Consider the following 17,335-nt stretch of genomic DNA (forward strand, 5'->3'; position numbering starts at 1 on the left):
AAGTTCTTCAGCAACTTCTTACGTAGTTGTAAGAGGATTAGCTTTGACGATTGCTCTCATTTGGTCATTGTGAACTTCCCATGGCTGACCACTGTGCTCCTCATCTTCCAGGCTCTCGTCTCCTTTGCAAAACTTCTTAACCCACCACTGCAGTCTGTGTTCATCAGCAGTTCTTGGGCTAAATGCACTGCTGATGTTGCAAGTTGTCTTTGCTGCTTTACAATCCATTTTGAACTTGAATAAGAAAATCACTTGAATTTTCTTTCTGTCTAACATCATTTCCCCAGTCTAAAATAAATATAGATAGCACGTAATGTCATTAGCAAATAATAATAATAAAAATAAAGTAAGAAATGTGCATTTAAATGATGTATAACTTAACCACATTTCTTTAACAATGTATTTGAATATAAAATGGCAAACTTCAACAATGCAAAACTGCAATTATGCACCAACCTTATATTATGATAATAGTATCATCAGGACTTAGTGGTGAATTGGAGAGAGATTAGGGAAAGAGAGAAGTGTTATAGGCTGTACCTGAATTGGGCTCCTTACCCTGGTTCAGACTGCAATCAGATAGAAACTGCAAGACACTGAGAGACAAAGACCAGTAAAAAGGCTTTGCTTCCTCTTCATATCCTATCAGATGCCCTACACACCCCATGCTGTGTACTTATAGATTTACACAAAGGTTCTAGCTTTCTGCCCAGAGAAGTGTTCTTCAATAGTCCAGACAGTACTGGGCCCCTCAGCGGCACAGACTTGTTTAGTTTTGAGAGTTAATGTAGAGAAATGAGAACTGTAGCCTATAGGGTGGACATGTTTTACTCTTCCTGCAAAGACAGGGAATGTTCTATCCACTTTAGTACTTTCCCAAGAGGAGAGAAAAGTTGGTATTTTCAGGGGGTTGTGGAGCAGAAGGCAGCAGAAGACAGGATGGGGAAGAACTTGGATAGGTGAGGGAAGGATCTTCTAAAGAAGGAGGCATCGAAAACACAGAGTAGGTAACAGAGGAAGCACAAGGGAGGAGGATCAAGCATCTAAGAGAAAGACTGACCTTAGAAAACACAGCTAGGTTGGGAAAGACACAGAAAGGTTGTGATACCCAGAAAATGTGAAGGGCAGCGGGAAGAGGAGGTGCTATGGGGAAATTGATGTTGTATGGCCTTTAGCTTTCCAAAAAAGTAAGCAAAGTGGTCTCAAAGTTGGGAATGGGCTGTGGACTCCAGGGAAGTGTTAAATCTTTGAAATGGCCAAGATGACAAATATGATAAAGAGTTTATTAAAGATGGATGTAACTATTGCTCAATAGCGCAGAAAACCCAGGTGGAACTTTATCAAATAGCAATGTATTTTAGTGGAATTAATCAGTGTTTAAGATAATGCATGCAGAACATTCAGGAGACCATTTGGCATTAGAACCTCTGTAAAATTGTACCATTAACACTGTCACCTTTTCCATCTATCATCTCTTGAAATTCTTAGCCATAGGAGCAGGAGGAGACAAAGCAGATACTGTGGTCTTCTTCAGGTTGGAGACTGGCTTGGATGGACATTATGGGTGGACATGGGGGCAAAAGAATCTGAGTAGGAGTGTATCCCTGAGGTCTTTTGGGGGTGTGGAAGAAAAGTGAAGCCAGAGTGGTTTACTGACTTTGAACATGCGTCTGGGTCAGGGGACTGGCAGTTACAATGAAGACAAAGAGCAGATGCAGTGGAAGGATGGTGAGAAAAGAGATTGTAGAACTGAGTTCTCAGGAACCTTGGAGAGATTACTGGGAACTAGTCACAGCACAATTGTAGACAGCTCAGTAGAGGAGAAATAAAATTTTTAAAGAATCAACAAAGAAGACTCTTGAAATCACAGTGTGAAAAGAATTAACAAAGTGATTGGTTCAGTTTGGCCACTCAGTCGTGCCTGACTCTTTGCAACCCCATGAACTGCAGCATGCCAGGCCTCCCTGTCCGTCACCAACTCCTGGAGTTCACTCAAACTCATGTCCATTGAGTTGGTGATGCCATCCAACCATCTCATCCTCTGCCATCCCCTTCTTTGCCTTCCATCTTTCCCAGCATCAGGGGCTTTTCAAATGAGTCAGTTCTATGCTTCAGGCAGCCAAAATATTGGTGTTTCAGCTTCAGCACTGGTCCTTCCAATTAATATTCAGGACTGATTTCCTTAGGACGGACTGGTTGGATTTCCTTGCTGTCCAAGGGACTCTCAAGAGTTTTCTCCAACAGTTCAAAAAGCAGTTCAAAAGCATCAATTCTTCAGCACTCAGCTTTCTTTATAGTCCAACTCTCACATCCATACATGACTACTGGAAAAACCATAGCTTTGACTAGACAGACCTTTGTTGGCAAAGTAATGTCTCTGCTTTTTAATAAGCTGTCTATGTTGGTCATAACTTTTCTTCCAAGGAGCAAGCATTTTTAATTTCATGGCTGCAATCACCATCTGCAGTGATTTTGGAGACCCCAAAATAAAGTCCCAGCGCTTGTCTCAATGATAAGAAAGTGTTAACTTCCAAATTGTTTAAATTCAAATCAAGACAAGAACAATGTATTTAATATCTAGAAGGGGGGCAGGTCTGCAGACGACTAGTCAAGTGCAGTAGTGAGAAGGGGGGAAAGAGTAGAACGAGGAGTGATTGGTAGGGTATGGGAAAACCAAAGCCTGATATCAGGAGAAGGAGTGGAGAGAAAGGAAAATGGGGGTCAAGTGCTGGAGAAGATGACCTGAGTGTGATGTGAACTTTTTAGAAGAGAGAGACTGGTCAGGGAGAACAATGGATGGAAAAAGGCAGAGGGGAGCAAGGAGGAAGCTCCTTTCCCCTATTCCCTCACTGTAAGTGGATGGAAGGTGGGGGTGGGGCGAACAGGAATGTTATAGGGAAATGGTCCTCATCAGCTGTGATGAGGAAATAGGTGAATATTCAGGAGTGAGGTTAGGAATCATGCGGAGCTTATTCACAATAGAGCAGAAGCTGTACTGTATATTGTCAACTGAAAAAAAAAATGTACAACCTAAAAATTGAGAGTTATATTTTACTTGGTGGACAAAACTGGGGACTTAAGACTGGGACACAACATCTCAGATAACTCTGGGGAACTGCTCCAAAGAGGCAAGGTGGGGATCCAGGATATGTAGAAGTTTTTCTCTTTTTTGCAATGAAGACCAAATGGTCAGAACATCCAAAGATTATAGTTAATTAAAGAAAACCAGATATCTCAAGTTAAGGAATTTAGTGCCTCTCTATGTATGAGAAGATACAAGACTGTGGGCTCCCTGGAATCATTCCTTTGATATGCACCTTAGCTATCTGGGGCCAGCATCCTGTGCTTTCCCATCCTGTGTCTCCTCGGGGTGCACCATTCAGGGTGGCTGGAGCAGTTGACTGCTAAATGGTGGGCATCAGGCATCCAGTTTCCATTCCTGAATTCCCTCAGAGCTCACCATCAGTGAGATGGCTTGATGGCTGCAACATCCTTTGTTCACTGATAAGGCAGGAGGTATTTTTCATTCACAGAATCAAAAAAGGGCTTAAATGGTGTAGTCCCAGGTGCTCTCTCCTGGTCTAAGCATTCTCTTCTGAATGGTACAGTTTGGGGGGACAGCTAGACTGATCCATTCCCTTTTTGCATTATGTTGTACTATCTGAGATTTGATACCAATTCTTGATGCTAATTAAATGAGTGAAACTGTTAAATTTAAGTTTTTCCAGTAATTTATAATTTTGCTGTAGCATATGTTGAATTCAGGAACAGTAGAGAGGGTATGTATCCAAAGCTGACTCTGTCTTGAAGGAGGTTAGATAACCCTGATACTCCATGAACAGCAGTTTAAAACTACATTTTTACTTAACCTGTCAGGGATGCTGTGAAACAATTTGGCCATTTCCTTTACATCAGCTCCCATTTCTTTGACTTTCAAAAGGACTTTTTCCCCAAATCACTTTTGGAAATCCCTGAATTCATCAGTATCATCTGGTGTGTCCTGTTACTATCAAAGTTAGAGAAGACATGAATTAAAAAAAAAAAAAAACCCTTCACAAGAGTTAGTGGGAGAAGAGTAGAAACCACGGTCTGCAGTGGGTGTGGAAGCAGGAAAAGCAATGGTTGGCTGTGCTGTGTCCTGACCCTCTCCTACCTCCCAACCTCCCATTGTGGATTCAACTTGTAGCCTCAGGAAAATTGCAAAATCCAGCATGTTGTTCCTTTCCCAGTGGGTGGTTTGGGATTAGCTGAAACCACAAATGTTAAACCCTCAAATGCCAAGGGTCTACTACCAAGTATTACTTGGTAGAGCAATTAAGTTGCTGTTTGTTTCCTGCTCTGTTTAATGGATTTTGATTATACCCTTGCAATTTGCCTAAGGCTTTAAAACAATTATTAAAACACTGACCTCAGCTTTTCTGATTTCTTTTCAAACAGCAGCAATGACCTTTAAAAACAGATATTTACTTCACTGCTTAACTGCTGAGCTTTTCCCAGTAAGTCTTACTCACTCGCTTCCTCTTTTACCTGTAAACAGGTAACGCCCCAATATACACACACACACACATATACATATACACTATTGGTTTCTTGGACTCCTGTGTAAATCACAAATTTTGAATGATTACTTTATCAAGTGCTGAAGATGATTGACATATAGAAGGTTAAGGATTTTCCTAACAGAAAAGAAGCAAATCCATACCATAAAGAAGGCTGAGCACCAAAGAACTGATGCTTTTGAACTGTGACTCTTGAGACTCCCTTGGACTGCAAGGAGATCAAACAAGTCAATCCTAAAGGAAATCAATCCTGAATATTCATTGGAAGGACTGATACTGAAGCTCCAATACTTTTCCACCTGACGTGAAGAGCCAACTTATTAGAAAAGACCCTGATGGTGGAAAAGATTGAAGGCAGGAAGAGAAGGACACAACGGAGGATGAGATGGTTGGATGGCATCACCAACTCAATGGACATGAGTTTGAGCAAGCTTTGGGAGATGGTGAAGGACAGGGATGCCTGCCATGATGCAGTCCATGGGGTCGCAAAGAGTCAGACACGACTGACAGTGTATCTGTCTCTATCCGTCTGTCTATAACTAAGTGAATTGATATTTAATTTTCTGTGGCTGTCACTGATTCTTACTGCCTGGAGAAGGTAGCTATGTCAAATTCATTTAATATAATTAATAAGATGCTGATTTGTTGGAATTATGGTCAAAAGTATGTTCAAATGAAAAAATGAGGTGATACTTTATAAATTTCCACCCAACTAATTCTTGTATTTTTTAATCTGTGTATTATAATGTTTATTTGATACATATAAGCTTAAATTTCAGGTCGAGATACAACTAATGTACTTAGAGTTATCTAGGTGGTAACTTCTTTCATATTTGGCTCTCAGTAGGATGGTATTGGGCTTCCCAGATGACTCAGTGATAAAGAATCCACCTGCCAGGCAGGAGACTCGGATTCCATCCCTGGGCCAGGAATATCCTCTGGAGAAGGAAATGACGACTCACTCCAGTACTCTTGCTTGGGAAATTAGGTGGACAGAGGACCATGGTGGGCTGTAGTCCAGTTCAGCTCAGTTCACTTGCTCAGTCGTGTCTGACTCTTTGCTATCCCGTGAACTGCAGCACACCAGGCCTCCCTGTCCATCACCAACTCCTGGAGTTTATTCAAACTCATGTCCATTGAGTCGGTAATGCCATTCAGCCATCCCATCCTCTGTCATCCCCTTCTTCTCCTGCCTTTAATCATTCCTAGCATCAGGGTCTTTTCAAATGAGTCATTTCTAACCATCAGGTGGCCAAAGGATTGGAGTTTCAGCTTCAGCATCAGTCCCTCCAATGAATATTCAGGACTGATTTCCTTTAGGATGGACTGGTTGGATCTCCTTGCTGTCCAAGGGACTCTCAAGAGTCTTCTCCAACACCACAGTTCAAAAGCATCAGTTCTTTGGTGCTCAGCTATTTTTATGGTCCAACTCTCACATCCATACATGACTACTGGAAAAACCATAGCTTTGACTAGATGGACCTTTGTTGGCAAAGTAATGTCTCTGTTTTTCAGTATGCTGTCTAGGTTGGTCATAGGTTTTCTTCCAAGGAGCAAACATCTTTTAATTTCAAGACTGCAGTCACCATCTGCAGTGATTTGGGAGCCCCCAAAAATAAAGTCTCTCACTGTTTCCTCATCTATTTGCCATGAAGTGATGGGACTGGATGCCATGATCTTAGTTTTCTGAAAGTTCACTTTTGTTTTTTTTTAATTGTATTGGTTTTGCCATACTTCAGTATGAATCTGCCACGAGTGTACACGTGTTCCCCATCCTGAACACCCCCACCACCACGTCCCTCCCTGTACCATCCCTCTGATTCATCCCAGTGCACCAGCCCCAAGCATCCTGTATCCTGCATCAAACCTGGACTGGCAATTAATTTCTAATATGATATTATACATGTTTCAGTGCCATTCTCCCAAATCATCCTACCCTCTCCCTCTCCCACAGAGTCCGAAAGACTGTTCTATACATCTGTGTCTCTTTTGTTCTCTCGCATACAGGGTTATCATTACCTGAAAGTTCAGTTTTAAGCCAACTTTTTCACTCTCTCCTTTCACTTTCATCAAGAGACTCTTTAGTTCTTCTTCACTTTTTGCCATAAGGGTGGTGTCCTCTGCATATCTGAGGTTATTGATATTTCTCTTGGCAATCTTGATTCCAGATTGTGCTTCATCCAGCCCAGCATTTCTTATGATGTACTCTGCATAAAAATTAAATAAGCAGGGTGACAATATACAGCCTTGACATACTCCTTTTTCTGTTTGGAACCAGTCTGTTGTTTCATGTCCAGTTTCAACTGTTGCTTCCTGACCTGCATACAGGTTTCTCAAGAGGCAGGTCAGGTGGCCTGGTATTCCCACCTCTTTCAGAATTTTCCAGAGTTTGTTGTGGTCTTCACAATCAAAGGCTTTGACATAGTCAATAAAACAGAAATACATGTTTTTCTGGAAGTATCTTGCTTTTTTGATGATGCAATTGATGTTGGCAATTTGATCTCTGGTTCCTCTGCCTTTTCTAAATCCAGCTTGAACATCTGGAAGTTTGCAGTTCACATACTGTTGAAGCCTGGCTTAGAGAATTTTGAGCATTATTTTACTAGTGTGTGAGATGAATGCAATTGTGCAGTAGTTTGGGCATTCTTTGGCATTGCCTTTCTTTAGGATTGGAATGAAAACTGACCTTTTCCAGTCCTGTGGCCACTGCTGAGTTTTCCAAATTTGCTGGCATATTGAGTGCAGCACTTTCACAGCATCATCTTTCAGGAGTTGAAACAGGTCAACTGGAATTCCATCACCTCCACTAGCTTTGTTTGTAGTGATGCTTCCTAAGGCCCACTTGACTTTGCATTCCAGGATGTCTGACTCTAGCTTGGTGATCACACTATCGTGATTATCTGGGTCATGAAGATCTTTTTTGTATAGTTCTTCTGTGTATTCTTGCCACGTCTTCTTAATATCTTCTGCTTCTGTTAGGTCCATACCATTTCTGTCCTTTATCAAGCCCATCTTTGCATGAAATATTCCCTTTGTATCTCTAATTTTCTTGAAGAGATCTCTAGACTGTCCCATTCTATTGTTTTACTCTATTTCTTTGCATTGATTGCTGAGGAAGGCTTTCTTATCTCTCCTTGCTATTCTTTGGAACTCTACATTCAAGTGGCTATATCTTTCCTTTTCTCCTTTGCCTTTCACTTCTCTTCTATTCACAGCTATTTGTAAGGCCTCCTCAGACAACCATTTTGCCTTTTTGCATTTCTTTTTCTTAGGGATGGTCTTGATCCCTGTCTCCTGTACAATGTCATGAACCTCTGTTCATATTTCTTCAGGCACTCTGTCTATCAGATCTAATCCCTTGAATCTATTTGTCACTTCTACTGTATAATCATAAGGGATTTGATTTAGGTCATACCTGAATGGTCTAGTGGTTTTCCCTACTTTCTTCAACTTAAGTCTGAATTTGGCGATAAGGAATTCATGGCCTGTGCTACACTCAGCTCCTGGTCTTGTTTTTGCTGCCTGTATAGAACTTCTCCATCTTTGGCTGCAAAGAATACAAACAATCTGGTTTTGGTATTGACCATCTGGTGATGTCCATGTATGGGAGTCTTCTCTTGTGTTGTTGGAAGAGAGTGTTTGCTATGATCAGTGCTTTCTCTTGGCAAAACTCTATTAGCCTTTGCCTTGCTTCATTCTGTACTCCAAGGCCAAATTTGCCCATTACTCCAGCTGTCTCGACTTCCTACTTTTGCATTCCAGTCCCCTATGATGATAAAGGCATCTCTTTTGGCTGTTAGTTCTAAATCGTCAGTCTTCATAGAACTGTTCAACTTCAGCTTCTTCATCATTACTGGTCGGGGCATAGACTTGGATTACTGTGATATTGAATGATTTGCCTTGGAAACAAACAGAGATCATTTTGTCATTTTTGAGATTGCATCCAAGTACTGCATCCAACTCTTTTTTTTTTTTTTTTTGCTATAATAGCTACTCCATTTCCTCTAAGGGATTCCTGCCCACAGTAGTAGATATAATGGTCATCTGAGTTAAAGTCACCCATTCCTGTCCATTTTAGTTCACCGATTCCTAAAATGTCAATGCTCACTCTTGCCATCTCCTGTTTCCTGTTGAGTCACAAAAGAGTTAGACACAACTTAGCAACTAAACAACAGGATGAAGTTACACCTAGATGTGCTTAGTCACTCAGTCATTTTCGACTCTTTGTGACCCCATGGACTCTAGCCCGCCAGGTTCCTCTCTCCATGGGGATTCTCCAGGCAAGAATACTGGAGTGGGTTACCATGCCCTCTAGGTGTACCAAAAAATAATGGTACACCTAGATGGTCTGCCATTACTTTTCTCATGCTAGGTCCATGATTAAATAATTATAGTCAAAAGTTTCTTTCATCCATCCTGTTATCAGGAGATATACTGAAATGGAAATAATGACTTGGAAGAAATAGTCAACATTACTAATAATAGTACTCTATCCCCACTTTGAGTAACATTTTCCTTACTATATGAGAGCCACTGAATGTGATGATAAAGGAAAGTTTTCTCTAAATGTATCCAAATTTTCAGCATGTCCCTATGCTTTGCATATAGCCACAGAATCTTGGTCTTAGACTCTTGAGGACCACCACCTTTGAGTCCAAGCCTCTCCCTTACTCATTTTCTTGTCCATCCCCAACAGATTTTACTTACTTATCTGGAGTCTGATAAGTGGGTTAGTCATTTTTCGCTTCTACTGGTTCCTCTCTGGGATGGAGGGTAGGGCTCTGATCCTGAGTGTGGAGGGGTGGAGATAGAGGTGGCCTTCCCAGTGGTCCTTCTGCCACAGGACAGCTGTCTAAAAGACAGTCAGGCATTTTTCACTGCAGAGTTTAACCTCTAATTAGCACATTCCCTTGTCATTATTAGGCTAAAAGATTTTGTTTACTTCCTACTCTTCAGTTATAATTTAGAGGCCTTCCTTCTATCGCTTTGTGTTTTTACATAGTTGGGGTGGAGGGAAGGATGTATCCTGCCACACCTATGTGAAGCTCTTGCAGCCCGGTTAGACCTACCTACATTGAAGTTACTGCTTCCACAGAGTTGATGCACGGGAACAGGCTAAGGGTTTAAATAGTCACTTTTGGACATAATATATGTTATGTTATCAATATTATTCATAGGGCCAACAGCTCAAATAAAGAAGTCTACAGGTCAGTGATGAGATATTAAAGAGAACGCACAGAAATGGTTTTAACCTAATACAGATATAGAGATTAAATTATAGTGATGGCAACAGCACTCCAGGGTTTATTCTCTCAGTGTCTGAGTCAGCTTCATACCCTCTACAGCTCCTTTCCTCCTCCTGAGCTGGACCTAAGGCATTCCAAAAAATCCCTCCATCCTATGTCCCATCTGTGTCCACTCTTGTTTTAGAGGAGCTCCTAGCCTCCACCTCTAGCTCTGTCTCACCCGCTCTTCAGATCCAGTGATTATTTCATTAGGCTTGATGTTTCAGACTTTCGCTCATTCCCACATTACTTGATTTGGGGACTCAGATACCAGTTTCTTCTTTTCCTGAACCCTGAACCCTTAGGTCAACCCTACTTACCACTACCTCCCCCACTACCACACGAAACACAAACTCTGAGAACCAGCCTAAACCAGAGCTTTGAGTCTCATCTTCTGTAAGCTTTAACCCCTAAACTCCATTTATCTGGAAATCCAGGCGTGGCAGACAATGTGCTTAGGGCTTCGTAAAAACTAACAGAAAATCTGGCAAAAAACTGAATTTTGAAAATGTCTTCTAAATCATCAAAACTGTAATTCCCTACCATAACTCTTAGTTTAATAGAATACTTTTTGCTTACTTTAGTGAAGTTGCTCAGTCGTGTTCGACTCTTTGAAATCCCATGGACTGTGGCTTACTGGGCTCCTCCATCCATGGAATTTTCCAGGCAAAAGTACTGGAGTGGGTTGCCATTTCCTTCTCCAGGGGAATCTTCGGGACCCAGGGATGGAACCCAGGTCTCCCGCATTGCAGGCAGATGCTTTACCATCTGAGCCACCAGGGAAGCCATTTGTTTACTTTATCCACCATTTATCTATCTCTCCATTCCAGTAAGCTTTGGAATACTAGATCCAGAGTTGGATACAGTTGGAAATCTGTAATTTTCACATTAAATAAGGAAGTGTTCAACAACTGATAGTAGATGCTATTCTCAAGTATGGCACTAGGTGGAGCATGTGAATTTAAAGGAAATTTTAAGTTGACAGTTCAGTTCAGTTGCTCAGTTGTGTCCAACTCTTTGTGACCCCATGGACTGCAGCACTCCAGGCTTCCCTGTCCATTGCCAACTCCTAGAGTTTACTCAGACTCATGTCCATTGAGTTGGTGATGCCATCAAGCCATCTCATCCTCTATAGTCTCCTCCTCCCACCTTCAATCTTTCCCAGCATCAGGGTCTTTTCAAATGAGTCAGTTCTATGCTTCAGGTGGCCAAAGGACTGGAGTTTCAGCTTCAGCATCAGTCCTTCCAATGAATATCCAGGATTGATTTCCTTTAGGATGGACTCGTTGGATCTCCTTGCAGTGCAAGGGACTCTCAAGAGTCTTCTCCAACACCACAGTTCAAAAGCATCAATTCTTCAGCGCTCAGCTTTCTTTATAGTCCAACTCTCACATCCATACATGACTACTGGAAAAACCATAGCTTTGACTAGACAGACCTTTGTTGGCAAAGTAATATCTCTGCTTTTTAGTATGCTGTCTTGGTTGGTCATAGGTTTTCTTCCAAGGAGCAAGCATCTTTTAATTTCATGGCTGCAGTCACCATCTGCAGTCATTTTGGAGCCCCCCAAAATAGTCTGTCTCTGTTTCCACTGTTTTTCCATCTGTTTGCCATGAAGTGATGGGACCGGATGCCATGATCTTCGTTTTCTGAATGTTGAGTTTTAAGCCAACGTTTTCACTCTCATCTTTCACTTTCATCAAGAGGCTCTTTAGTTTTCTTTGTTTTCTGCCATATGAATGGTGTCATCTGTTAACCAGTGACAACAAATTATTTAACTCAAGAAAACTGTAAAAAAAATTAAACCAAGTTTATTTTGAATAATTTCAACTAAAAATGCATAAATATAAAACTGTGTAACACTTTGAATAAATAAGTAATCTAGGATAATGTCAATTTTAAACTATAAAAATTGGAGTAAATAATTTTTTCTCTTTATTCTCTCCAAACCTTTCCTGTATCCAAAGCAGGAAAATGAAGCAGGTAGCAGTTTCAGAGGAACACTAGTTGAGGAAGATAGAGATAGGGCTGGCATATGTTTTTCCCCCTGGTTGAGAAAATGAACTGGCCTTTATCAGAGTGGAAATACCTTGCATCTACATCAACTTCTAGATTGCTAGTTTCAATTTTGGGAGCAAATAATTCTAGGAAAGTTAATTGCTTATACACATGAGAAAAGGTCATACATTGCTAATGACAGCAGGTTAAATCTTTTAAAAGTTTTTTGTTGTTTATAAAATATTCCTGGAGATTTTATGAGAATCAAGCTCATATTTGCAGATAGCATCTGCATAATTCCTGGAGGTTAAATCTGTGAGACAGATAGATTGGCGTATAGATTAACTCTACGAGTTCAGAAGATAATAGTTTCAGTCCTTCAATATTGCGTTGTACATGTTCATAGCTAAAGTCAGGACTTTGTAGTAGAGTTTATTTATTTGTGATACTGCGACTGAGGTTTGTCAGTGCTTCCATTATTAGTTGGTTATAAAAATGCCACACAGTGTGAAGACTGACATCCCTGTATGCAGATCAGGCTGACTTCAAGTTCAGGTCAGGAGTTACAGGAAGAAAAAAAATTCCTAGGAAACTTGGCATTTTATTCACTGATATTTTGAATTCTGATTCCCTCAGTCAGCCTGTTACCATGTACCTCTCAGAATACCACGCATTGTGCCCAACATATTTACTTGCATTTAGTACGGGGAGAGAATGGAGAGTCCTTATTCTGGAAGCAGGGCTGACTTTCTTTGTTATTAAATTCCTGACTTTCTTTGTTAAAAGATGCTTGAAATAAACTCTAACATAACCTATTTCATATGATTGCAAGCTATAAATTTAGGAAGGAGGTAAACTAGCTGAATTTAACATGATGAGAATTTAATCAGTTTACTAAAAATATGTTACAGTATTTGGTTTTATGATGAACTTTAAGGGAAAAAACTGATTGGGTTTAATGTGAAGAGGATTTGGCCAGAAATATGGGCCTTCTTGCTTTTTTATTTAGCAAAGTGGCTAGATAGAAGCAGCTCTGAGTTACTATAAAAAGCTGTTTTCCAAACTAATTTTTCTTTCATATCACTAATGTGATAGAATAGAGATGAATAAACTGTTCTGTTTAATAACAATTTTTAAATGCTTAGGTTATAAATTTGGTTTTATTAAGTAAAATTAAGTTTCATCCACTTTGGAGCTTTATATGAATTAGCAGCAAAATTGGTTCTAATACTAGAGATGACTAATACCATGCTTAAAATATTCCTTCTTCAAATCTATCAATAATAGGGATCAGGAAGTAACTTTTAATTTAATAGGCAGGAAGTTTTTAAATGCCTGGGGAACAACAGCCCCTAGAGAAAATCTCACAAATAAATGCAAGGGGATGCAGATAAAGATAACTGAGTGCTGTTTTGTTTATAATTGCAAAAAGCTGGAATCAGCCTAAATGCTGATCAATATAAGACTGGGTAGAGAAATTGGTCCATATTTATATGATGTAATATTCAGTTCAGTCACTCACTCGTGTCCAACTCTTTTTGACCCCATGAATTGCAGCACGCCAGGCCTCGGAGATGGCAATGGCACCCCACTCCAGTACTCTTGCCTGGCAAATCCCATGGATGGAGGAGCCCGGTGGGCTGCCATCCGTGGGGTCACGAAGAGTCGGACACGACTGAGCAACTTCACTTTCACATTTCACTTTTATGCATTGGGGAAGGAAATGGCAACCCGCTCCAGTGTTCTTGCCTGAAGAATCCCAGGGACGGGGGAGCCTGGTGGGCTGCCATCTATGGGGTCGCACAGAGTTGGACACGACTGAAGTGACTTAGCAGCAGCAGCAGCAGCAGCAGGCCTCCCTGTCCATCACCAACTCCCAGAGTTCACCCAAACTCATGTCCATCGAGTTGGTGATGCCATCCAGCCATCTCATCCTCTGTCATCCCCTTCTCCTCCTGCCCCCAATCCCTCCCAGCATCAGAGTCTTTTCCAGTGAGTCAACTCTTCGTATGAGGTGGCCAAAGTATTGGAGTTTCAGCTTTAGCATCATTCCTTCCAAAGAACACCCAGGACTGATCTCCTTTAAAATGGATTGGTTGGATCTCCTTGCAGTGCAAGGGACTCTCAAGAGTCTTCTCCAACACCACAGTTCAAAAGCATCAATTCTTCGGCACTCAGCTTTCTTCACAGCCCAACTCTCACATCCATACATGACCACTGGAGAAACCATAGCCTTGACTAGAAGGACCTTTTTAGGTTTTCATTTTCTAAAGATACAGTATAAATACACAATCACTACATTTCAGTAGTATTTAATGTATATGAAGAAATGGTAAATATAAGGCCCTGAATAAGATATTGTATATGGAAGACAGTAACATGAGAATTCAGTTTGCAAATCTCAAATGGAAAGAGAATCACAATAGTTAAAATAAAAAACAAATAGTACTTTCTGTAAGAAAGGTAGTATTAATATTTTACTTTCAGTACCAAAAATCATTGGTTAATAGTTACCCAATGATTAAAGTGATACTTGGTCACTCACTCTCTTTCTCTCTCTCTCTCCCCATTGTTACTTGTGTCTCTCTGTCTCTATGTATGTGTGTCTGTCTATCCCTATTACCTTTTATACCCACTATCATCACAGTTCTCTCTCGCTCTCTTTTTCTCAAGATGTATATAGAGGGAGGTGAGGGGGATCGTGATATTGAATGGAAAAAAAGGAAATTTGAAGAATGAAACCAACAGTATGATATCATTTTTACAATTAAATATATAAAATCTCTGTGTTGTTCATAAGTAAATATCAGTATATGACCAGTATTTTTAAATAGACACGAAGAATACCCACCAAATACTGGTCATTCAGGAAAGGGGATGCACTCAATATGACAGCAAATTTGGAAAACTCAGCAGTGGCCACAGGACTGGAAAAGGTCAGTTTTCACTCCAATCCTAAAGAAAGGCAATGCCAAAGAATGCCCATACTACCGCACAATTGCATTCATCTCACATGATAGCAAAGTAATGCTCATAATTCTCCAAGCCAGGCTTCAACAGTACACGAACCATGAACTTGCAGATGTTCAAGCTGCATTTAGAAAAGGCGGAGGAACCAGAGATCAAATTGCCAACATCCTCTGGATCATTGAAAAAGCAAGAGAGTTCCAGAAAAATATATACTTCTGCTTTATTGACTATGCCAAAGCCTTTGACTGTGTGGATCACAACAAACTGTGGAAAATTCTTAGAGATGGAAATACCAGACCACCTGATCTACCTCCTGAGAAATCGGCATGGAGGTCAAGAAGCAACAGTTAGAACTGGACATGGAATAACAGACTGGTTCCAAATCAGGAAAGGAGTATGTCAGGGCTGTAGATTGTCACCCTGCTTATTTAACTTCTATGCAGAGTACATCATGAGAAATGCTGGGCTAGATGAAGCGCAAGCTGGAATCAAGATTGCCAGGAGAAATATCAATAACCTCAGATATGCAGATGACACGACCCTTCTGGCAGAAAGCGAAGAAGAACTAGAGAGTCTCTTGATGAAAGTGAAAGATGAGAATGAAAAAGTTGGCTTAAAACTGAACACTGAGAAAACTAAGATCATGGCATCTGGTCCCATCACTTCATGGAAAATAGATGAGGAAACAGTGGAAACAGTGAGAGACTTTATTTTTTTGGGCTCCAAGATCACTGCAGATGGTGACTGCAGTCTTGAAATTAAAAGATGCTTTCTCCTTAGAAGAAAAGCTATTACCAACCTAGACAGCATACTAAAAAGCAGAGACATTACTTTGCCAACAAAGGTCTGTCTAGTCAAAGCTATGGTTTTTCCGGTAGTCATGTATGGATGTGAGAGTTGGACTATAAAGAAAGCTGAGCGCTGAAGAATTGATGCTTTTGAACTGTGGTGTTGGAGAAGACTCTTGAGAGTCCCTTGCACTGCAAGGAGATCCAACGAGTCCATCCTAAAGGAAATCAGTCCTGAGTATTCATGGGAAGGACTGATGCTGAAGCTGAAACTCCAGTCCTTTGGCCACCTAAAGCATAGAACTGACTCATTTGAAAAGACCCTGATGCTGAGAAAGATTGAAGGCAGGAGGAGGAGACTACAGAGGATAAGATGGTTGGATGGCGTCACTGACTCAATGGACATGATTTTGAATAAACTCCAGGAGTTGGTGATGGACGGGGAGGCCTGGTATGCTGCAGTCCATGGGGTCGCAAAGAGTCAGACACGACTGAGTGACTGAACTGAACTGAGGAAAGTGGAGTGGGTCACAGAGGGATTTAAAACAAACAAAATATGAGTGTTTCTTTATCATTGGTATTTGCTATGTTATTCTCTAAAGTTTTTTGTAGCTTTAAAAATTCCCCAGAAAACGGGGAGTGGTGCTGGTAGAAGCAAGAGGGAACCTCAAGGGAAGTACCTTAACGAGAATTATGTGGCTGATGCTGAACAGAAAATAATGTGAGGAAGTACTGTGGTTGGCATTTAAGAAAAGCAGATATGAGTATTATATGGGCCCATTTGGCAGTGCTCCTCACGGCAGCGGAAGGCTTGGATGCTGGAGCACCCCTTTCCCCTGGAATTTCTGCAGTGATGAGAGAGGGCCGGGGGCCTGGCCTAGGCTTGCTCTTCCTGTCCCTTCTCTGAAGTCTCTGAACGTGTTGTGTGATGAGACAGTGGCTGAATTGTTCTTGTGGCCTAGTTTCTGATATATTTTTTACTGCCTTTGTACTAATATTCTCTGGATAAACTCTAGGCATGAAAGGATGCACACCAAAAGACCCTATCATGTGGAAGATGCTGAAAAATACTGCCTTGAGGATGACTTGGTCAATATGGAGGTCCTGGATGAGGTACTAAATATTTAATAGGCAGTTTTCACCAAGGACTTTTGTTTCACAAGACTGGTCTGATCTTTCTGTTGTAGACCATGTTCTCCTAAGGTCACTTGAGACTTTGTTTGTGTAGCCCTGGGGTGAAACTCAAGGATGTTTGGCTGCTGTGACTATGATCCTGTGTTGTGCTGTGTTCATTATAGTCCCCTAAATGTCCTAAATGATGAAGAGAAAAGGATTTGGAGTTTTCCCGTGAAGGCTTTTATATTGCAGGCTTGAAAGATGTTTTTATATCAGCTGAAATTATTTTCTGTTTATAGAACCGTGCAATTTAACCCTTAAATTAAAACAGTTGTTTGTTCTTCGTAAAGAAGAGCTTCATTTAGGGAAATAGTGCAGCTAATATAGCTTGAATTCCAAATTTGAAAATTGTGATAATCCCCATTTAAAATACGCATGTTTAATAGAGCTGTTAATTGCATTGGACCTGCTTCTGCTGTTTCTAACTCTGGGGACCCTTAAATGCAATGTATGAATCACTAAAGTGTGATATAAAAGTGTTCAATTCTACATTCCCACCACATAAATTTTTTAGTGTAATGCTTTGAAAAATGAAGTTACAGTTTATCTGTACTTTATT

The 17,335-nt window shown here is 40.7% G+C and overlaps 1 protein-coding gene across 1 annotated transcript in view; it reads left to right on the forward strand.

Annotated features, from left to right (window-relative positions):
• MYO3B (myosin IIIB) overlaps positions 1–17,335 on the forward strand; it is a 454,205-nt gene that overhangs the window by 183,450 nt on the left and 253,420 nt on the right. The window contains 1 exon segment of the mRNA XM_018066782.1: positions 16,617–16,713. Coding sequence (XP_017922271.1) covers positions 16,617–16,713 — 97 coding nt within the window.

This window comes from Capra hircus, chromosome 2 (assembly GCF_001704415.2).
Source record: "Capra hircus breed San Clemente chromosome 2, ASM170441v1, whole genome shotgun sequence".
Lineage (NCBI taxonomy): Eukaryota > Metazoa > Chordata > Mammalia > Artiodactyla > Bovidae > Capra > Capra hircus.